General features: G+C 49.9%; 1 protein-coding gene across 12 annotated transcripts; it reads left to right on the plus strand.

The window, feature by feature from the left end:
• Positions 1 to 35: 35 nt before the first annotated feature.
• On the plus strand, positions 36 to 18,802 carry NLRP8 (NLR family pyrin domain containing 8). Of its 12 annotated transcripts, none has more exons than XM_055551614.1 (12): positions 42 to 170; positions 2,107 to 2,550; positions 3,244 to 3,318; positions 3,817 to 5,416; positions 7,831 to 8,001; positions 8,354 to 8,521; positions 10,177 to 10,332; positions 12,522 to 12,692; positions 13,515 to 13,685; positions 16,846 to 17,041; positions 17,124 to 17,286; positions 18,322 to 18,802. In XM_055551614.1, exons 2-12 carry the CDS (start codon positions 2,178 to 2,180, stop codon positions 18,351 to 18,353), a joined length of 3,276 nt encoding a protein of 1,091 aa, XP_055407589.1. In that variant the 5' UTR covers positions 42 to 170; positions 2,107 to 2,177; the 3' UTR covers positions 18,354 to 18,802. The 12 variants fall into 12 exon arrangements, with proteins under 12 accessions (XP_055407598.1, XP_055407597.1, XP_055407595.1 ...); XM_055551611.1 differs by having other exon boundaries at positions 48 to 170; positions 17,124 to 17,314; XM_055551613.1 differs by having other exon boundaries at positions 50 to 170; positions 17,124 to 17,294.
• The last annotated feature ends 4,924 nt before the right edge of the window (positions 18,803 to 23,726 follow it).

The raw sequence follows: 23,726 nt of genomic DNA on the forward strand, positions 1-23,726 counted from the left end.
GCGGTGAGGAGGCGGCAACGTGCCAGCCGCAGCCAATGGGAAACGAAGGCGGAAGCTGAGCGGTGCCCAGAACTTATAAAGGTGGACGGCGGGCCGGCCCAGCGCCTTCTCTTTCTGCTTTGGGAGATGTCTGTGACAGGAAGGAGCCAGGAAGCCTAGCTCCCTTCGGGGTGAGTGGGTTGTTTTCCTTTTCTACGTCCTAGTCTTCCACGGCACTTTCCCACAGTTACTGGATCAGACCCGTGCATTCACGCTTCTCTTTCTAGTTCCTCGAGGTGTGAAGTTTGGTTGTTATATTGAAGATCTTTCCTTTTTCTTAACCTAGGCTTCTTCTTTTTGCTCAAATAGCAGAATAACGGAATCAAGAGTGGAGGTGGTTCTTATCCACGGGGAGCTTGCAATTATCCACAACCACTGCTGCAAAGGGAGAGAGAAAACTTGGAGTCAGCTCCCAGCACAGGATGACTTAAGCCACCGGGAGGTTCCCGGATGAGGGGATGAGTGCTGAAGGATAATAAGGAAAGATGACTCAGAGAGGGGCCCCCTTGGTGGTCCAGCGGTTGAGACCCCACCTCCCGGTGCGGGGGCGGGAGGGGGCGGGTTCCATCCTGGTCAGGGGGCTAAGATCCCACGTGCCTTGTGGCCAAAAATCCAAAGCATGGAACAGAAGCATTATGGTAACAAACTCAATAAAGACTTTAAAAATGGTCCACATCCCAAAATCTTAAAAAACAAAAAAACTCAGAGAAGCAATAGGATGTGAGCATAAGTAGACCGAGACTCAAGCCCCTCCTGATAAAGACTTCATTCTCTCTCCTCCACATTCCACTCTTTACACACAATAAATCCGGTGCAAGCCGGTGGAAGAAGGATGTGATGTGGAGAAGATAGGTAGCAGGGAATAACATACATACCTTTTAAAAAATATTTACATTAATTCTTTAATACCATATATTATCAAATCCATATTTGAACTTCCCCAGCTATCCTAAGAATATCTCCTACAGCTGTCTTATTTAAACTAGGAGCACAGATTGCATCTGCTTATTACAGGGTTTGAGCTTCCCAGGTGGCACTGGTGTAAAGAGCCTGCCTGCCAATTCAGGAGACGTAAGAGACGCAGGTTCGATCCCTGGGTTGGGAAGATGCCCTGGAGAAGGAAATGGCAACCCAGTCCAGTATTCTTGCCTGGAGAATCCCATGGACAGAGGAGCCTGGCAGGCTACAGTCCACAGGGTTGCAAAGAGTCAGGACTGAAACGACTTAGCAAGTACGGCTAAAAGCATTACGGCTTTTAAAACACTTTTATTTTAGAACTTCCCTCCCCTCCCTACCCTTTTGACATTGGTTTTTTTTTTATTGTGGTAAAAGTGACACAATATTAAACCTACTATATTAACCTCATTTAACTGTACAGTTCAGCAGTGCTAAAAAATTCCCCGTTGTCACACAAGTCTCACCGTCATCCCTCTCCTGAATGTTTCACAATCAAACGGAGACGTTGATTTCAGGTGCTTTTTATAAACACTCAGTGAGTCTTTAAAATAACCATGGAATAGAAGGAAGCCCGAGTCACTACTCGCTTTGATGTACCAGGCGCTGTCTTAAATGTACCTCTGGGGGTGTCTCTCTGAGAACCGTGCCCGGCAGCTATGATAAGATTCCTGCCATCAAAGGTGAGAAAAGAATAAATGCCAGAGTGGATTTGAGTCTAAATGCTGAGCCCCAGCACCGGATGGACCCCAGGTCTTTCCACAGGACAGAGAGTTTCCCAGGAAGGGAGGGAAAGAGAAAATCCAGCACGTGACAGGCTTCACCGGTTACAGTGTTCGTCACTCAGTCATATCACACCCTTTCGTGACCCCGTGGACTACAGCCCGCCAGGCTCCTCTGTCCATGGGATTCTCCAGGCAAGGACACTGGAGCGGGTTGCCATTTCCTCCTCCAGAGGCTCTTCCCCGCCCAGGGATGGAACCCGGGTCTCCTGCACTGCAGGCGGGTTCTTTAGGTCTGGACCACCAGGGAAGCCGCCAGGCTCCATCAAGTCTAAATAAACCTCCTCCCCGGGATGGTGCTCTCATGTTCTGTAACCTCATGTCTCCACAGGCTGCCTCTGTCTTCTCTTCCAGCTGGTCCCCTCTGCCCGCCGGTGCTGCGGTTCCCAACCCTGAGTGACCATGGGTGACATGAACTTGAACTCTGACCCCTCCTCCTGCCCGTCCTCCCCTCTGTCCCCCTCTGGTGTCTCCCCTCCCTTGCTGGAGTCCTCCTCCTCCCCCACCCTCCCCTTCAGAAACGGAGTCATGCCTTTCATGCTTTCTGTAAGCGCGGAGCATCTACAGAGGTTCAAGCAGCTTTTGGTGGAGGAGAACCCCAGACCCGGCTGCACCCCGCTCACCTGGGACCAGCTGAAGTCAGCCCGCTGCGGGGAGCTGGTTCATCTGCTGACCGAGTACTTCCCGGGACAACGTGCCTGGGAGGTGGCTCGTGACATCTTCGCCAAGATGAACCAGACAGAGCTGTGTCTTCAGACGCAGAGGGAGCTGAACGGTGAGAGGACATCTAGAACAGAGCAGGGGGGTGGGCTTGGGGGCTGGAGAATTCAGTGCTTTCTCAGCCGCTCCTGTGGGCCAGCTGAACAAGGGCAAGAAGTGGAGTGTATATGTGTGTGTACACACACACATACACACACATGTACGGGCTTCCCTGGTGGCTCCGTGGTAAAGAAGTCGCCTGCAATGTAGGAGACATGAGTTCGATCCCTGGGTCAGTAAGATCCCCTGGAGAAGGAAATGGCAACCTGCTCCAGTATTCCTGCCTGGAGAATCCCATGGACAGAGGATCCTAACAGGCTACAGTCCATGGGGTCACAAAGGGTCATACACGACTGAAGCAACTTAGCACGCCCGCATTACGGCTTTTAAAACACTTTTATTCTAGAACTTCCCTCCCCTCCCCACCCTTTTGACATTGGCTTTACATTACGACTAAGCGACTGAATACACACACACAAACACCCTCCCTGGTACCGTCTGCCTCTGCACCATTCTCACCTCCCAACATGGTGATGGAAGCCGAGGTATTTTCCTCTCTCTGCGCCAAGAAGATGAGAGGATGAGACTTGTGGATGGCCTGGCCGCCACTCTCCTTAAAGGCCCTGTTGCCTCTGGGCGGCTCTGTCTTTCTGTCCATCTTGTCATGCCTATGAGACAGCCTCCTTTTTGTTTTTTCGGTCTGTTCCAGAAATTTTACCTAACTTGGAACCAGAGGCCTTGAGCCTGAGAAAGAGGGAGCTGACTTTGGAGGAAGATGAGTCTGGTACGTGCTGGCCCTGCGTAGACCCTGGCAGACGAGAGGCGGTGGGTTGGGATGAGATGCTGGCTTCCTGAGGTGGGGGGCGCTGCAAACGGGTGTGCCCAGTGTCCCTTCTGTGAATCAGAACTTCAGATAAAGGAGCGCTTGTGAACTCATCTCAGGAGGAAGTCCAGCCACCATCCTTCTCTCTCTCCCTTGGTTGGATTCAGTCTTTTTTTTTCTTCGTATTTATTTTTTTTTTAATTTATTTTTGGCTGTGCCAGGTCTTAGTTGTGGCATGTGGGGTCTAGTTCCCTGACCAGGGACAGAGCCCACGCCCCCTGCATTGGGAGCATGGAGCCTTAGCTCCTGGACCACCAGGGCTTGCAGGACAAGTGCCTGATCAGTGCACCTGTGTCCCAGAGCCAGTGGTAGACACGGAGGCTCGTTCTCTGGTTGATCGGTTAGTTCTCACAAATAGCTGATGCTGGACCCTGTGTCTCCCCTGTCTTGTTCCTGCAGATAAAATTCGGGAGTACAAGGCACGTGTGATGAGTGAGCACTCAACCCTGTGGGACAGGACATCTTGGCCTGGGAACAACATGGACTTCTTTTACCAAGAGCCCTGCAGAGAAGACACACTCCTGCAGTGTCTTCTTCTCCCCAGAAAGCCCCACGGAAGACAGCCCAAGACCGTGGTCCTTCAGGGAGATGCCGGCGTCGGGAAAACCACCATAGCCAAAAAAGTGATGCAGCAGTGGGCAGAGAACAAGTTCTACGCCCACAAGGGCTGGCTCGCTTTCTACCTCCACTGCCAGGATATGGACCGGCCGGAGGAGCAGAGCTTCTCCGAGCTGATCGCCTGCAAGTTGTCCGGGTCTCCGGCTCTCGCGTCTAGGATCCTTTCCCACCCAGAACACCTCCTCCTCCTGCTGGATGGCTTCGAGGAACTAACCTTGACCCTCATAGACAGACAGGAGGACCTGAGAGAAGACTGGAGCCAGAAGATGCCAGGCTCCGTCCTCCTGACCAGTCTGTTGAGCAAAAGGATGCTCCCTGATGCCACGATCATCGTCTTCCTGAGGTTCAGCTTGTGGAAGACCGTGAGCCCCTTTCTGAACAGTCCCTCTCTGATCACCCTGATGGGCTTCAGTGCGCCTGAGAGATCCAGGTACTTCAGGTCGTACTTCAAAAACAGGCGCGATGCCGACGCAGCCTTGCGTTTCGCCATGGGCAACGCGGTCCTCTTCTCCATGTGCCGAGTCCCCGTCATCTGCTGGCTGGTCTGCTCTTGTCTGAAGCAACAGATGGAGAGAGGAAGCAGCCTGCCTCGGGCATTCCCCAACGCCACGGCCGTGTTCATCCACTACCTCTCCAGCCTGTTGCCAACCAGGGTGAGGCATGTCGTCGGCGAGACCCCCCAGGAGCAGTTGAAACGCCTGTGCTCCTTGGCTGTGGAGGGCATGTGGAAGAACCAGTGGGTGTTCAGTGAGACGGACCTCAACCTGGCCAGACTGGACGAAAGGGACATCGAGGTGTTTCTTGGGGTGAGGGTCCTCCGGAGGGCAGTGGCCGGCGGGGACCTTGTCGCCTTCGCCCACCCGAGCTTCCAGGAGTTCTTTGCCGCCCTGCTATTCATCCTCTGCTTCCCACAGAGGCTCAGGAATTTCCAAGTGTTGGACCACTTCCGCATCTTACAGCTGCTTGCTCATCCTGGGAGAAGGAAAAACCACCTGGCCGGGATGGCGCTGTTCCTGTTTGGCCTGTTGAATGACACGTGCGCCCTTGCCGTGGAGCAGCTGTTTGGGTGCAAGGTGTCCCTGGGGAACAAGAGGAAACTGCTGAAGGTCGCCACCATGCCGCCCGACGGTGACCCCCCAACCCCGCACCACGGGCTCCCCCAGCTGTTCTACTGTCTGCACGAGATCCGGGAGGAGGTCTTCGTGGGTCAGATCCTCCACGACCACCGTAAGTCTCTGCTGGTCATCAGCAAGATCAGAGACCTGCAGGTCTCCGCTTTCTGCCTCAAGTTCTGCCGACAGCTGCGGGAGTTAGAACTGACCATCGCCTGGGCCGTCGCCAAAGCCACCAGCCTCTTGCCAGGCCCTCTTCCTTCCCCCCAGTAAGTGCTCGAATCTCTCCTTCGGTGGGATTCGAGGTCCTGCTGGGGAACCTTGTCTAGCATCTCCTGGGCATCAAGGGTGACCGCCTGTCGTGAGTGGATCCCTTGCGCATGGGAGTTTGTCTTATAAACCGGCCGTTCTGGTTTAACAAAAAAAAAAGAATTGGTAGTGGTGGGCTCAATGGTGACTTCATTATCTGAACCCCAGAGACCATCAGTGAACTAGAGAAACTTCGTGTATTTTTTTTCTCTCTCATGCAACTAAAGGAAGTGCTGGGTTAAATGTTCTGCAGAGCATGTGTTTAGTCATATTCCGAGTAAATTCTGCTTGAAACAATATGGCTTCGTTGAAAACATGAGCAGGAAACAAACGTTTATGTCTCGGTTGAGGGTTGTCGTGAACATTTGGTACACTTTCACTGACCCACGTGTCTAAGAGTGTGTGGCATTCTAAACCTCCTGTTGTTGTTTAGTTGATAAGTCGTGTCTGATTCTTGGCAACCCCACGGACTGTAGCCCGCCAGGCTCCTCTGTCCATGGGATTCTCCAGGGGACTACACTGGAGTGGGTTGCCATGTCCTTCTCCAGGGGGTCTTCCTGACCCAGGGATCGAACCCATGTTTCTTACATCTCCTGCACTGGCAGGCAGGTTCTTTACAGCTGACCCACCAAGGAAGCCCCAAACTGCTGGTGGAAAAGCATAAAATGGAAGAGAAAGTAACTCCTAAGCTGGGGGGAAAATAACAGGACAGACAGTATTCCTGGGGTTGCTGAGTTCCACTAAAACCGAGAAAATACTGGAACAAAAAAGCAAGATGCACAGATCACCTTCCTTCCTGCTATGCCGAGTGCCCTCCCCCTCACGCACCTGGGGTTCCCTCCTGTCTGTCCCCCTCATTGTGTGGGGCTCCCCCCATCTGTCACCCCTCACTCTGTGGGGCTCCCCCCGTCTGTCACCCCTCACTCTGTGGGGCTCCCCCCATCTGTCCCCCTCATTCTGTGGGGCTCCCCCCTCTATCACCCCCTCATTCTGTGGGGCTCCCTGTCTGTCCCCCTCACTCTGTGGGGCTCCCTCCATCTGTCCCCCTCACTCTGTGGGGTCCCCCCTCTATCACCCCCTCATTCTGTGGGGCTCCCCCGTCTGTCCCCCTCACTCTGTGGGGTCCCCCGTCTGTCCCCCTCATTCTGTGGGGCTCCCCTGTCTGTCCCCCTCATTCTGTACACACTGTAATGTTTTCAGTCTCCAGGCACGTGCTGTCCAGTGGGGTCTCTGACAGGGAAGAGTGAAGGCGAAGACCAGAGCCGAACCACTGAACACGCTGCTGTTGGGAGAGAGTTTAGATTCTGTGCTCACCATGCCCTAATAGTAATAATGATACTTTCCCCTTATTCTGTTCCTTTATAGAGTTTTTTCTTCCTTTTTAAAACGTTTTACTTTATGTGTGGTAGAGCCAATCAACCATGCCGCGATAGTTTCGGGTGAACAGTGAAGGGACTCAGCCCTACATACACAGAGTTCCCTGTGTCTACAGAAGGTCCTTGTTGGTTCTCCATTTTAATAGCAGCGTGTGCATGTCCATCCCAAACTCCCTAACCATCCCTTCCCCCCATCCTTCCCCCCTGCTAACCATAAGTTCCCAAAGAGTCAGACACGACTGAGCGACTGAACTGGACCATAAGTTCGTTCTCTAAGTCTGAGTCTCTTTCTGTTTCGTAAGCTCATTTTCATCATTTCTCTCTAGATCCACATACGAGGGGTGTCATATGATACTTCTCCTTCTCTGACTTGCTTCAAGGCGTTTCTCCTTAATGACAATTTCATAGGCACACAGTAAGAATATGATTTCTATCTGGTGACCTAATTCCTGCCTGCACATAAATCCTGACTGATCACAGCTCAGCTCTCTCTCCCTCAGTCACATTAAACTGTAAGTGGGGCCACAAATCCTCCTGGAATAGAATGAGAAGTCTCAGAGCCGTTCTGCTGGGCAACTTTGTATTTATTTTTTAAGTATGTATTATGCATTTGGCTGCGTGGGGTCTGGGTGGCGGCAGCGGCTTCCTGCTTGCATCGTGTGGGATCTCCCCTCGCAGCGCAGATGCTCCAGCTGTGCCTCCTGGGCTCAGTAGCTGTAGCGCGGGGATTTGCTGCTCTGCAGGCATGTGGGAGCTTAGTTCCCACCAGGGATCAAACCCACACCCCCTGCATTGCGAAGCAGATTCTTAATCACTGGGCCACCAGGCAAGTCTCCTGGGCCACTTTCTAAATGAGGACATCTCAGGAAAGCCCCAAAGGGATCCATGATCATAAGTAAGTCCTGGGTTTGCTGGTAGGTTTTCTCGAGCTTAATCGCTACTGATGAGCCATTTTTTCTGTTTTTGTTTTTGTTTTTGTTTTTTTCACTCCCACACAGACCAGAAGGCAGTGAGAGGCGTTCTCTCTGGTGGCAAGACTTCTGCTCTGTGTTTAAGACACACGAGAGTTTGGAAGTCCTGACTGTGAGAGACAGTGTGATGGACACGGAGGCCGTGGAGACTCTTGCCGCAGCACTGAGGCATCCCCACTGTAACCTCCGGAAACTGATGTGAGTGCCAGTCAGCCTGACCTCCGTGTCGGCCACTCAGTCGTGTCCAACTCTTAGCGACCCCATGGACCGCAGCACGCCGGGCTTCCCTGTCCTTCACCATCTCCCAGAGCTTGCTCAAACTCATGTCCATCGAGTCAGTGATGCCATCCAGCCATCTCATCCTCTGTCTCCCCCTTCTCCTCCCGCCTTTTCTCTTTCCCAGCATCAGGGTCTTTTCCAAGGAGTCAGCTCTTTACATCAGGGGGCCAAAGTACTGGAGCTTCAGCTTCAGCATCCATCCTTCCAGAGAGTGTTCAGGGTTGATGGGCTCGTAGGACGCTGTGATAACTGCCACCGCTTGCTTCTTCAGCTTTAAGCGTGTGGGCTCTCTCGTGGTGAGTGAAGGCATCATCAGAGTTTTGGTGGAAAACCAGTACCTGAGACACTTGGAAATACAAGACACGGAAGTGGGATGCCAAGTGATAGACGCTCTCTGCAACACCCTGAAACACCCATGGTGTTTTCTGCAGTTTCTCAGGTGAGGCCCGAGGCGCGGCGGGGAGAGGACGCCGGCACCCAGGGCGCTGGTCGCAGGCTCAGTCTGGCTGACGTCTCATTGTGTGCAGTTGCTGCTCGTTTCACCCAGCTTTCTTCTTTTATCAAAGTGTCATCGATTTACAATATCGTGTTAGCTTCAGGTGTACAGCACAGCAATTCCGTTCTGCAGATAGATTTTTTTTCAGATTCTTTTCCATTATAGGTTATTGTGAGATATTGAAGATAGTTCCCTGGGCTATGCTGTGCTGTGCTAAGTTGCTTCAGTCCTGTCCAACTCTGTGCGACACCATGGACTGTAGCCCACCAGGCTCCTCTGTCCAGGGGGATTCTCCAGGCAAGAATACTAGAGTGGATTGCCGGGCCCTCCTCCAGGGGTTCTTCCCGACCCAGGGATGGAACTGGTGTCTCCTGCATTGGCAGGCGGGTCCTTAACCTGGGAAGCCCTACAGTTCTCTGTGCTATAGAGGAAACCCTGGTTGCTTCATCTACTTTATTGTTTAATTGGACTATAGTTGCGTTACAGCATTGTCTTTGCTTCTGCTGTACAGCAACGTGATCGATTCTGGACATAATCTATTCTGAACATACACCTGTTCATCCCAGACTCCTGATCTCTGCCTCTCCCCACCCCTTTCCCCTCTGGTAACTGTGAGTTTGTATCCTATGTTTGTGAGTCTTTTTCTCTTCAGTAAATAAATTCTTTCATGTTATGCTGCAGATTCCACATATAAGTGATACCAAAATGTCTGTGTTTGACTCACTTCACACAGTATGATCATCTCTGGGTCCATCTCTGTTGCTGCAAATGGCAGCCTTTCATTCCTATTTGTGACCGTTCACTCAGCTTCTTTTTTAAGATGATGGTCTCATACATGCACGCACTGTGAACCGCTCACCACCATCAGGCTAATTAACCCCTTGGCCGGCTCACAAGCCACCGTTTGAACACTTGAGATCAGCTCTGTTAGCCACTTCTGTGCACACGGCCATCGAGTTAACCATCAGCAGACTGGACCAGAGATCTCCAGAGTTCAGTCACCTTATAACTGGGGGGTTGCGCCCTTTAACCATCATTTCCTCCACCCCGCCCCCTGCCTGCAGCCCCCACTCTGTCCACTGGTTCTTCATCCTGAAGGTGGTTTGGCGGATAAACGTGGAAAGAAGATGTGCTCAAGGGCAGGCAGAGTCCCTGTCTGGGATTGGAGCCCCACGGTTACCCCACGCCCGTTCGTCACAGCCCCTCGTGTGTTGTTTTCTATTGTGCTAGTGAAAGTCGCTCCGTCGTGTCTGATCCTTTGTGACCCCGTGGACTACACAGTCCATGGGATTCTCCAGGCCAGAATCCTGGAGTGGGTAGCCTTTCCCTTCTCCAGTGGATCTTCCCAACCCAGGAATTGAACCGGGGTCTCCCGCGTTGCGGTGGATTCTTTACCAGCTGAGCCAGCAGGGAAGCCTGTTTTCCGTTGGTGATGTGCAGTTCAGATGCTGAATAGATGCAGGTTCACCCAGGGAGGATGGAAGCCCCCTCCCACGGCTCTTGGGGAGGGACGAGGGCCAAGGAGGATGCAAGGTCAGGTGGCTGGGGGCACCACGCCACCCGGGAGCTCAGGGCTGCTGTCGCTGTGACTCCCGCAGGCTGGAAGGTTGCCCGTTCGACCCCACCAACGGAGCTGAGCTCACCAGGAGTCTCAAGAGGAACATCCATCTGAAGACCCTGATGCTGAGACGTGTCTCCCTGGAGAGGGGCGAGCAGTGTCCCCCCGTGCTGGCGCCCCAGCTGGAGAGGCTGTCGTGAGTCTTACCGGGTGCCATGCTGTGCCTCAGATGGTCGGTAGATGGAGAAAAACAGAAAAGGCGGGAGAGTGCATCACGGAACAAAGCAAAGTCTTGTGATTGTTAATGGTGTGGGAGGGACAGTGAAGGGTTGAGACAGAGAGAGAGAGACAGAGACACAGAGAGACAGACAGACAGACAGAGACAGAGACTGAGAGACGGACAGACAGAGACAGACAGACAGAGACAGAGAGAGAGAGACAGGCAGACAGACAGAGACAGATACAGAGAGACAGACAGAGACAGAGACAGACAGACAGACACAGACAGAGACAGAGACAGACAAAGACAGATGGAGAGACAGGGAGACAGAGACAGAGACTGAGAGACGGACAGAGACAGACAGACAGAGATAGAGAGACAGAGACAGATGGAGAGACAGACAGGGAGACAGAGACAGAGACAGACAGAGAGAGACAGGCAGACAGACAGAAAGAGACTGAGAGACAGAGACAGGGAAAGACACACAGAGAGAGACACAGACAGACAGAGATGGAGAGACAGATGGAGAGACAGACAGGGAGACAGACAAGGAGGCAGGGAGAATGCGAGACAGAGACAGACAGACAATGGGAGAGACAGACAGAGACACAGACAGGGCTCTAGCCCAGCACGTGTTCGCACCTGCTGTCCCGGGAGGTAGAAGCACAGTGATCCTGGCGCATCATCAGCCCCTCTTCGCACTGGAACCTCGCCGGCACCGTCTTCCCTCCTCACGGGTGGCCCTGGCCCCGGAACCCCCGCCCCGCCCCATCTGGAGGTGGGCTCAGGCTCCCTACCTGTGTTTGCCGCGACACGGCCACACACGGACGACACGGAGCACGGGTCTGCAGACCCTCGGGCTCTTGAGCGGCCTCATCAGCCGTGTGTGCTTTTCCCAGCCAACCGACATCTCCTGTGTTTCGCTTTTCTACAGGCTGTTCCTCTTTGGTGCTGAGCGGTAACGTGTGTATGAACACGCAACAGTCTAAGTGTCTGTCTTATCCGCCGCTGAGGCCTGAGCTGTTCACACACACACACACACACACATACACGTAGAACTGCCACGTCACGGAGAGCGCTCATCTTCAGGATTACCAGGCTCATTTCCAGACCACACGTACCAATTTGCAGGCCCACCTGCGGTGCGTGTGAAAATCCCCCCACGCCAAATTCTCATCAGACTCTTGTTACTGCTCCGGCTTTGGCCCATCTGTTGAGGGGAAAATGACATGCTGCTGTTTACGTGTAACTCAAGCACTAGATTTTATTTTTTAACTGAAGGATGACTGACTCACAACCTGAGTGAGTTTCTGGTGACCTGGTACTTTCTAGCTCACAGAACGATCACCACGGCAAGTCCAGGGATCAGCTGTCACCAAACCGAGTGATGCCAACATTAGATACTTTCTTTCCTCCATTTTATTTTTGTAACATTTAAATTTTTTTAATTTTTATTTGGCTGAGCCGGTCTTAGTTGCAGCATGTGAGATCGACTTCCCTGACTGGGGATCGAACCTGAGCCCCTGCACTGGGGACGTGCAGGCTTAGCCACTGGACCACCAGAGAAGTCCCAACCACAGACACTTTCTTATTTACATCTGCCCTCCTTCGCTGTGGATGAAAACGCTTTCAGAACCATCCTCTCCACCTTAGCTGTTTTTTTTGTCTGCTTTTTGGCTACAGGGCATGTGGGAGGTTAGATCCCCCCACCCGGGATCAAACCCGTGCCCCTGCTGTGGAAGCGCAGGGCCGTAACCACTGGACCTCCAAGGAAGCCGCTGCACCTTAGCTTCTCTAACACGCAGGCCTGCCTTACGTCTTCAGGGCACCTTTCCATCTTTCTGTAACTTTCAGACATGTTGTCTCTTCCCACGTCATCTCCATAAATGTCTTCACTCTTAGACTCCCTGCTGGTCACTTTCTCACCCTCTTCATCCCTCTCTATAACTTTTTTCTTGATCCACAATTTCTTCTCACATCATGACCCCCAGTCCTCTTCTTTAAGCCCGGGAAGCCCTAAGAGGTGGTCACAGAAGTGGGAGGAGACGTCTGCCTTTAGATCGGAAGCCCAGATGGAAACCGTTGAGTTTCAGCAGGAGACCAGGAAAAACCCAGTCAAGGGAACAAATTAAACTGCATCCCGACTGTGAGTGTCTCACCCACAGGCTGGAGAATTGTGACCTCACACCGCTTTCCTGCGGAAGTCTTGCCTTTTCTCTCGTGAGTAACCAGAGTCTGACCCACCTGAGCCTGGCAGAAAACGCCTTGCAGGATGACGGGGTGAAGCAGCTCTGGAACATCTTGGGACATTTTCCGTCTCCTCTGCAGAGGCTGGTGTAAGTCCCTAGACACTGCTCTCTGGAACTCCCTGGGGAAGAATAGGGCAGTGGGGAGAGACTGCCGTGTGTATGTTATATGTTCCTTTATGCCACGGATTGATCAAGCACCTACTGCACGCATGGCATTGTGTGGATACTGGAAGAAAGCGTAACAGAGAGGAGGATGGCAGTGGTTTCAGTTTCAGGGGCAAACTAGCTAGGGACAGAGTTCTCAGATTATGTGCCAGGCGACCCAGCAGGGAATCACAGAGGCACAGCTTTGTGAGATGTCAGAGATGCTGACATCTTTTCGTCACTGCAGGAGCCATTAGCTTGAGGCAGTTCCAACACCAGATCATGCTAAATTCTTTTCAGCGATGCTGTGCATGTGTGCTAAATGACTTCAGTCGTGTCTGACTCTTTGCAACCCCATCTACTGCAGCACGCTAGGCTTCCCTTCCCTGTCCTTCACCGTCTCCCGGAGCTTGCTCAAACTCATGTCCATTGAGTCAATGATGCCATCCAACCATCTCATCTTCTGTCGCCCTCTTCTCCCGCCCTCAGTCTTTCCCAGCATCAGGGTCTTTTACAATGAGTCTTCTCTTCACATCAGGTGGTCGAAGTATTGGAGCTTTAGCTTCAGCATCACCAATGAATATTCAGGGTGACTTCCTTTAGGATTGACTGGTTTGATCTTGCTGTCCAGGGGACCCTCAAGAGTCTTCTCCAGCACCACAGTTCGAAAGCATCAATTATTATATTTAGGTAAAGCTGTTCTACAAAAACAATACAAAAGGCAGAAAATAAGCTTAAAGGCGTTTGGTTGGTGTTTCTTTGCAGGCTGAGGAATTGCGCCCTGACCTCCGAGTGCTGTCAAGATATAGCATCTGCTCTTGATAAAAATAAAACCCTGAGAAGTCTGGACCTTGGCAGTAACAGCCTGAGGGACAGCGGCGTGGTCCTGCTGTGTCAGCCCCTGTTGAACCCTGACTCTGGCCTCCAGGTTCTCGAGTAAGCTGTCCCCATTGCTTCCTTTGGGACCCGGGGTCTGTAAAATTCTCAGGGTAGAATGTGGAGATGTGTTTTGCATTGCTGGGATTTGCCATCCATTTGGGTAAAGGACTTAGAAGCTTCAGAGCAGTGGTTCTCAGAGTGTAGTCCTCAAATATTGTTCAGTCGCTCGGTCATTGTCTGACTCTTGTGACCCTGTGGGCTGTGTGTGTGTGTGTGTGTGTGTGGTTGCTCAGTAGCATCCGACTTTGCGACCCCACGGACTGTAGCCTGCCAGGTTCCTCTGTCCATGAGATTTTCCAGCAAGAATACTGCAGTGGGTTGCAATTTCCTCTTCCCAGGGATGTTCCTGACCCAGGGATCAAACCTACATCTCCTGCATCGGCAAGTGGATTTTTTATCACTGAGCCACGTGGGAAGTGGCTCAGACTATGAGTGTTTTTGTCTGGGAAGTTGTTAGAAAGGCAAATTCTTGCATCATTTGTCTGTGTGTGTCTGGCTTATCTCGTTGAGCGTTATGCCCTCGAGGTCCACCCAAGTCATCACAAACGGCAGGGTTTCCTTGTGCTTGGTGGCTGGGATGTGTGCTGCTGTGTAACATGCCACAGCTGCTGCTTCACGGCTGCGCAGTATCCCCCTGTGCGTGCCTAGCACGCCTTCTTTACCCACTCTTCTGGCGATGGGCATCTAGGTTGCTCCGTATCATGGCTGTTGTAAACAGTGCTGCTGTGAACATGAGGTGCAGATAACTCTCATATTCTCGTTTCTATTTCTTGGGTCCATACCCAGACCTAGGGCTGCTGGATCATGTGGGCCCTGCACAGCCTGTGTCTCACAAACACCTCCCGTGATTCCCAGGAATGCTAGGGTTTAAGGACCATCATTCCAGGAAAAATTCTTGTATTCAGTGAAACATAAAGAAAATGTGTTAGTTTTAGACTAATACCTTAGCCGTAGATGGAGTCTTTCGAAATCAATGTTTATGCTTAGGGACTCTTTTCTCTGTATGTAATTTTTTCTTCTCTTATAACGTCTCTATGCCAACATCATACTAGTCAGTGACTTAAAAGGATCTATCCTATTTTTAATTGTTATAGTGGCTACTCCAGATATTTGGAAAAGATTTGGAAACATCTCTTCTCCAGTAACAAAGGTTGAAACTTTTTTAGAGTTATTTTTTATTTATTTTAAATTTTCTATTAGAATTGATTAACAATGTTGTGTCAGTTTCAGATATACAGCAAAGTGATTCAGTTATGCATATACACTTTTTTTTTTTGCCTCTTTCCTACCTGCATTTTCTGTTCACTATTGGTATGATCTGGGTTCTAAGTCTAGGTCTTTTTTTCACTCAGATATGTGAGCTTTTGTTTTTTTTTATTGAAGTACAGTTGCTTATCATATAACACTAGTTTCAGGCATACAGCATAGTGATTCAGTATTTTTACAGAGTCTTTTTTTTTTTTTTTTTTAGAGTCCCTAAGCATAAACATTGATTTCGAAAGACTCCATCTACGGCTAAGGTATTAGTCTAAAACTAACACATTTTCTTTATGTTTCACTGAATACAAGAATTTTTCCTGGAATGACGGTCCTTAAACCCTAGCATTCCTGGGAATCACGGGAGGTGTTTGTGAGACACAGGCTGTGCACGGCCCACATGATCCAGCAGCCCTACGTCTGGGTATGGACCCAGAGTATTTTTACAGAGTATTTTTACATTTAATGTTTACCCCATTAAACATTATTAAAATAATGGCTACAATTCCCCATGTTGTACAATACATCCTTGTTACTTAGTGATTTTATACTTAATAGTTTGTATGTCTTAATTCAATTAGTCAATTTGCCCTTTTTTCCATCTCCCCCTTGTTAACACTAGTTTGTCTTCTATATCTGTGAGATTTCTTCTGTTTTGCATTTTTACTCACTTGTGTGATTTCTTATATTCCACATTTAAGTGACATCACTGAAGTCTAGATCATTTAAATCACTTTATGTTACACCTTTAATTCCTAGGATTAATCCTGATAATGGATTTCATTTTTGTTGATAATTAACTACTCGAAGGGAATCCACTGCAGGTCACAATTCTTTTACTCCAGAAATTTAGTCTTGGGATTTAAATATTGATTTATCTCCTAGGTTGAGTGAAGTATATTTGCAAGTATGGAATACATTTCCAGGTAACCATAAGTGAAAAAAAAAATATATGTATATTTGAATCATTTTGCAGTACAGCAGAAATTAACACAACATTGTAAATCAACTATATTTTTAATAAGTGATCTATTTTTAACTTTTTTACTTTGTATTAAGGTATAGCTGATTAACCAGAGAAGGCAATGACACCCCACTCCAGTACTCTCGCCTGGAAAATCCCATGGGTGGAGGAGCCTGGTAGGCTGCAGTCCACGGGGTCGCTAAGAGTTGGACACGACTGAGCGACTTCACTTTCATGCATTGGAGAAGGAAATGGCAACCCACTCCAGTATTCTTGCCTGGAGAATCCCAGAGACGGAGGAGCCTGGTGGGCTGCCGTCTATGGGGTCGCACAGAGTCGGACACGACTTAGCAGCAGCAGCAGCAGCATAGCTGATTAACAATGTTGTGATAGTTTCAGGTGAACAGTGAGGGGACTTGGCCCTAACGTAGGCATCCATGTATCTATTCTCTCCCAGATTCCCCTCCTAACCAGGCTAACACATAGCATGGAGCAGAGTCCCCTGTGCTATACAGTTTAATTTTTTAAAACTGCTACTATATATACAACAGATAACCAGCAAGGACCTACTGTGTAGCACGGAAGAACCCTGTTCAACACTCTATAATAACCTAAACGGGAAAAAATTTTTAAAAGCAAAGATACATATATATGTACAAGGGAATCTCTTTGCTGAACACCTACAACTAACACAACATCGTCAACCAACTATGCTCCAATATAAAATTTTTAAAAGGAAAATAAAACTTCTGTTGTTGTTGAGTCACTAAGTTGTGTCCAACTCCATGCAACCCCATGGACTGCAACATGCCAGGCTTCCCTGTCCATCACCAACTCCCAGAGTTTGCTCAAACTCATGCCCATTGAGTCAGTGATGCCATCCAACCAGCTCACCCTCTGTCATCCCCTTCTTCTCCCACCTTCAATCTTTCCCAGCATCAGGTCCAATGAGTTGGCTCTCCGCATCAGGTGGCCAAAGCACTGGAGCTTCAGCATCAGTCCTTCCAATGAGTATTCAGGACTGATTTCCTTTAGGATGGACTGGTTGGATCTCCTTTCTGCCCAAGGGAGTCTCAAGAGTCTTCTCCAGCACCACAGTTTGAAAGCATTAGACTATTCAGAAGGAAATGAGGTATTCCGGCCACAGTATGCCTTCCGGGCTGTGAACAGCTCGGCTGGCCGTCGCTCAGCCGCGGCCTGTTTCCCTCCCGCAGGCTGGAGGAGTGCCAGTTCACTTCCGTCTGCTGCCCAGCCCTGACCTCCGTGCTCCTCCACAACCGGACCCTGCGGCACCTGGACCTCAGCGGAAACGGCGTCGGGCTCCGGGGCGCCAAGCTCCTGCAGGACGCCGCCCTGAAGAGGGTGCTCCGCCCCGAGGTCGTCCTGTACGTCCCCGCAGCTTCCGGTGCGGCAGCCACAGGCCTGGGAGGGAAGGCGCCTTGTCGGGAGGGCGACCCTGGGCCCGAGGTGCTGCTGGCGGAGGCGGCCACATCCTGCACCCCTTTGCTGGGGGTCTACAGTTCCCTCATGGGGCTGCCACACCCCAACTCCTGCTTGTCTGTGATGAGAAAGTGGACCCGGATACTCCCGTCTGCTCTTTTTTTTTTTTTTTTGCATTTAAAAATTTAATTTTTTTTTACAATAGGTCCTGTAGGTTATCTATTTTATTTTTAAAAATATTTATTTATTTGGCTGCTCAGGATCTTAGTTCTGGCATGTGGGATCTAGTTCCCTGACCAGAAACTGAACCTGGGCCCCCTGCACTGGGAGCACGGAGTCCTAGCTGCTAGACACCACCAGGGAAGTCCAGTTATCTATTTTAAATATAGCAGTGTATGCATGTTCTCGTCTACCCAGGTGGCTCGGTGGTAAAGAATCTGCCTGCAATGCAGGAAACCCCAGTTTGATCTCTGGGTAGAGAAAATCCCTGGAGAAGGGAATGGCAACCCACTCCAGTATTCTTGCCAGGAGAATCTCATGGACGGAGGAGCGTGATGGGCTACAGTCCATGGGTTCAGAAAGAGTCAGACGTGACTTAGCATGTGTATGGGAAGTTGGAAGACTGTGGGCTCGCTGCAACCATTCCTTTGATGTGCACCTCAGCTCCCTGGGGCCAGGATCCTGTTTTCACGTCCTGAGTTTCCTCAGGGCTCACTGTGGGGAGTGGGTGCAGTCTGATGGCTGCTGGACGGCAGCTGTTCCTTCCTGAGTTCCCTCGGGGCTCACCAGCTCACCTTTGGCTGTACCTGCAACCGCTGATGCCTGTGACATCCTTTGTTTACTGATCTGACAGGCAGTATTGCATTTATCCATCTCCTGGGTGCTGAAGTTCTATTCTAGAGGATTTATGTATTTTTCCAGGACTGCAAAAAAAAAAAAAAAACAGCATACACTGATTCTTATGTTTCACAGGAAGAAGAAACAAAGCAATGGAGTGGACATGACGAGAAGACTGGAGGGCCCAGTGGTGAACAAGGATGTCCTGAAGATGGTCCAGGACTGGACAGATGAGTTCTGTGATCAGGCCTCAGGGATGGTTTGATCTCGTGACCCCAGCCCCCTGCCCTGGATATAGTTGTGGGTTTTTTTCCTGATGAAAATCGGGAATCGGTTGCCTTGTCTGTGGGCCATTCTGAGTCTGGGATGGCGCAGTTAGTTCCAGGAGATGTTATGGAGCATGACCTGCAAACAGCCCCCTGGGAGATACTGAAGGTTGTGTGTCCAACAGAGATTAGTCATGGAATTGGGGTCACCATGGTAAGGAGCGTTCCAGCTCATGTCTACTCCTGGCTTCCAGATGTCTTTGAATATGTCCTGTTAACAGTGTCACAGACTCACCTACTGGGGTATTGCAAGAATTGAATTAAAAATGTGCATGAATGCAATTAGAAAACGTTTCGAGTGTTTATTTATAAATAGACTTGCAAGTCAACTGTTACAAAGGAAGACATCTTGCTTTGAAAGAGGGTTCAGATCTAGAGAGCGTCCTACTGAGTGGAGTCAGTCAGGGAGAGAAGGAGAAATATCATGTGACATCCCTTGTGTGTGGAACGAAAAGAGATGATACCAATGGACTGACTTACGAAACAGAGACTCACAGACTTAGAGAACGGACTTATGGTTGCCCTGGGGGCCAGGTGGGGGGAGGGACAGTTAGGGAGTGTGGGAGGGACATGCACACACTGCTGTATTCAAAATGGATAACGAAGAAGACCCACTGACAGCAAAGGGAAGTCTGCTCAGTGCTACGAGGCAGCCTGGGTGGGAGGGGAGTTTGGGGGAGGATGGATACATGTATATGTGTGGCTGAGTCCTTTTCCTGTTCACCTGAAAATATCATAACATCATATACCCCACACAAAATAAAAAGCTTAAAGTTTCGGGGGAGAAAAATCCAAGGAAGATAATATAGCAAGCGATGGAAAAGGGAAATTACCTCATGTTTAAGGAACTCTTTTTAAAAGGTGAAAGGTGGACCTCCCAGGTGGCTCGGTGGTAAAGAGTCTGCCTGCCGATCAGGAGACAGGGGTCCAATCCCTGGTCCATTAGGATTCCACGTGTTGTGCAGCAACTAAGCCACTGAGCTGAAAACAACAACAAAAAAAGTGAAGTGTGACTCTCAACTTTTTAAAGGAGGTTAGTCCATTAATAGAGTAAAGCAAAGGGAATTTCTCTGTGACTTATACTAGGATGGGCCTGGGCCCAGACTGGGGGTCTAGAGGGTGGTTTCCTCAATTCTGCCTCCCCAGTTATCATCCTAGGGCCTTGAGAAGTTGTACAACATGAAGGTGGCTTCCTGTGCAACCTCCTGGAAGGACTGTACCACCCAGGACAGACTTTGCTCTGGTGTTTTCCAGCCACCCTGCTTGTAGAACCTCAGCTCCCCGAGCAGAGACTGAGCCCTGGGCTCTTGGCAGTGGAAGCGTGGAGTCCTACCCCTGGACCAGCTGGGAGTTCCCCAGACTATGGGCTTTTTGGGTTCTAGCCATCTAGCCCAGGACTCCCCTGGGGGCCCAGTGGTAAGGAATCCAACTGCAGTATAGTAGACGAGGGTTTGATCCCTGGGTGGGGAAGATCCCCTGGAGAAGGAAATGGCAACCCACTCCCGTATCCTTGCCTGGAGAATCCCATGGACAGAGGAGCCTGGCGGGCTACAGTCCCTGGGGTTGGACACGAGGGAGCACAGTACAGCAAACACGGCTAACTAGCACACAACTAGTTAAAAGTTAGGACAGCATCTAGAACTCAAAGACCTCAAAAGCAGTTGTACAGTCATTTTCTTTTTGTTAACATGAGTTCATGTGCCCAACGCACACGGAAGTGAAACAAACTGAAACGTCGCAGTGTGGAGCAGAGGAAGGTTTACTGCAGGGCCAAAGAGATGAGTGACCCATGCCCTAAAAAGCCCTGATGTCCCCAAAGGGTTTCGGCAAACCATTTTTAAAAGCTAGGTGGAAGACGATACTTTAAGTCAGAAAAACATCGTGACTAACGCATATACCCTGATGCTGGGAAAGATTGAGGACAGGAGGAGAAGGGGGCGGCAGAGGATGAGAAGTTTGGACGGCATCACCGACTCAATGGTCATGAGTTTGAGTAAACTCTGGGAGTTGGTGATGGACAGGGAGACCTGGCATGCTGCAGCCCACGGGGTCGCAAAGAGTCAGACATGACTGAGCGACTGAAGAACAACAACGCATATGTATGGAATCTAGAAAAATGGTACAGGTGAGCCTATTTGCAGGGCAGGAATAGATGCAGACAAAAAACAGACTTGTGGACACAGTAGGGGCAGGAGGGGGTGGGAAGAACTGAGAGCTGCATGGAAACTTACACCCTTTACCATGAGCACAACGGAGAACCAGTGGGAAGCTGCAGCGTGACGCGGGGCTCAGCCGGCGCTGTGATGAAATACAAATGCACATGATTCTATAACATATATACATGAATAAATAAATGTGGGAGAATAGCCAAGTCTTCCACATGGAATTCCAAATAACTGATGTAAACACTCTGCTGTCAAAAGAAGGGGTTAACTCCCCCGACTCCTTAAGTGTGTGCCATGCCTAGTGACTCCCACTCAAAAAGTGAAGGATGGAAAGGTAGGGAAAAGCAGGGCAGATTTACAGTGGAGAAACCCGACAGACACATCAACCAGCTAACCAAGAATAATATCAATGCTGACAAATTGTGCTGTATTGATATTTATTCTTGATGTGATGTGATTAAAAATGGTACTTTACCCCTCCCCAAATCTCAAAACTATATTTTAATTATGAAAAACACATCAAGGCAAATATCACTAGAAGGGCATCCTACAAAAACGCCTGTGTGTTCGTGGCTTCAATCATGTCCAACTCTTGCGACCCCAAGGACTATAGCCCACCAGGCTCCTCTGTCCATGGGATTCTCCAGGCGAAAATACTGGAGTGGGTTGCCATGCCCTCCTCCAGAGGATCTTCCCGACCCAGAGATCAAACTCACATCTCCTGCATTTACTGTCTGAGCCACCAGGGAAACTCTGACAAGTACTCGAAAATCATCAAGGTCATCAAAGCCAGGTAAAGTCTAAGAACTATCAGAGCCCGCTTGGTTACATTCTGGAACAGTCATCTTGTTCTACATAAAGTGATGACCAGGTATGACCTGCGTCAGCTTCTCTACACTATAAAGGGACTCTGTTGTAAAAGTCAGAGCAGTTGGGACCCTCAACCCCCACCCCAACCCCCACTCAACTCTTTCAAAGTCAGACAGAAATAAAGGTCCATCCGAAGTCAGACTCTAAAGGGAAAACTGGTTTTAACTTGTTCTCCAAAGCCGAGTTTGACACATCACGTACAGGTGAGAGGATTCACGGTGAATGAGGAACAGTAGCCCCCAAAATGCTTTCCCTGGGGTCAGCAGGCTGGGAGGTGGACAGCTTAAATCCATAAAACACGCCCCCCCACTGATACACTCCCTTGGAGGACCTCAGAGCCCCCCACTTTGCTAAATAAAGCAAGGAGGGACACCGTCTTGAGGTGAGCCACCTTTGGGGCACATTGTATTACACAGACTCCTTAAAGATACCATAGAGGGCTTTCCCGGAGAAGGCAATGGCACCCCACTCCAGTACTCTTGCCTGGAAAAATCCTGTGGACGGAGGAGCCTGTAGGCTGCAGTCCATGGGGTCGCGAAGAGTTGGACACAACTGAGCAACTTCACTTTCACTTTTCACTTTCATGCATTGGAGGAAATGGCAACCCACTCCAGCGTTATTGCCTGGAGAATCCCAGGGATGGCGGAGCCTTGGTGGGCTGCCGTCTATGGGGTCGCACAGAGTCGGACACGACTGAAGCGACTTAGCAGCAGCAGCAGCAGCAGCAGCAGAGGGCTTTCCAGGTGGCTGAGTGGTAAAGAACCCGCCTGCCAATGCGGGAGACGTGGGCTCGATTCCTTGGTCGGGAAGATCCCCTGCAGAAGGGAATAGCAACCCACTCCAGTATTCTTGCCTGGAGAATCTCACAGACAGAGAAGTCTGGCATCCTGCAGTCCATGGTGTCACAAGAATCAGACCCCAACCTAGCGACTAAACAACACAATAGCCCGGCGCCATCCTGTCTTAAGTGAAATGGGTGTGGCCTGAGGCTCAGGGATTTTAAACGTTCCTCCAAGCTACAGAGAAATTTGGGAATTACTGGGGTGGGACACCTCACTACTGTGGTAAATGTTTTGCAATATATGTGCATGAAATGAACACATTATACACCTTAAACCTACGCAGGGTTGACGATTCTCTTAATAAAGCTGGGGAAAAAAAGAAAAAAATGCTTTGGGAGAGAACCATTCACGTGGAGACTCAAGGCACAAAATAGCTGGTCTTACTATTAACTGAGACGGGCATTTTTTAAATTTTTATTTTTTATACCATTTTCAAAGGTCCCACTTAATGTACAGTTATTACAAAACACTGGCTATAAATTCCCTGTGTTGTGCACAACATCCCTGTAACCCAACAGCCAATATCTCCCCCACCCCTAAATTACTCTTCTGCACCTGCTGCTGCTAACCAGTACCTTATTCTCTGTGTGTGTCTGCCTCTCTTTTGGTACATTGATTAGTTTGTTGCCTTTTTAGATTCCAGACATCAGTGGTAAAATCCAGTATTTGTCTTTCTCTGTCTGACTTATTTCACTTTAGCACATGTGATGTTTAGTTGCTCAGTCGTATCTGACTCTTTGTAACTCAATGGACTGGAGCCCGCCAGGCTCCTCTGCCCATGGGATTCTCCAGGCAAGAATACTGAAGGGGGTTGCCATGCCCTCCTCCAGGGGATCTTCCCGACCCAGGGGTTAAACCCAGGTCTCCCACATTGCAGGCGGATTCTTTACTGTCTGAGCCACCAGGGAAGCCCAAGAATACCAGAGTGGGTAGCCTATCCCTTCTCCAGAGGAACTTCCTGACCCAGGAATTGAACCGGGGTCTCCAGGATTGCAGGCGGATCCTTTACCAGCTGAGCTACCAGGGAAGCCCTCACTTCAGCATACTACCCTCCAATTCTAACCATGTTGCTGCACATGGCAAATTTTGCTCTTTTTTCTGCCTGAGTAATTCTCCATTGTATAAACGCACCACATCTTTATCCACTCGTCTGTTGGTGGACACGGAGGTTGTTTCCATACCTTGGCTATTGCGGATGCTGCCGCTATGACCATAGAGGTGCATGTATCTTTCCAAGTGAGAGCTTCTATGGTTATCCAGATATATACCCAAGAGTGGACTTGTTGGGTCATATGGTAGTTTTATTTTTATGTACTTGTTCTTTTTTTCTCTTGCTC

The sequence above is a fragment of the Bubalus kerabau genome, chromosome 17 (assembly GCF_029407905.1).
Source record: "Bubalus kerabau isolate K-KA32 ecotype Philippines breed swamp buffalo chromosome 17, PCC_UOA_SB_1v2, whole genome shotgun sequence".
NCBI lineage: Eukaryota > Metazoa > Chordata > Mammalia > Artiodactyla > Bovidae > Bubalus > Bubalus kerabau.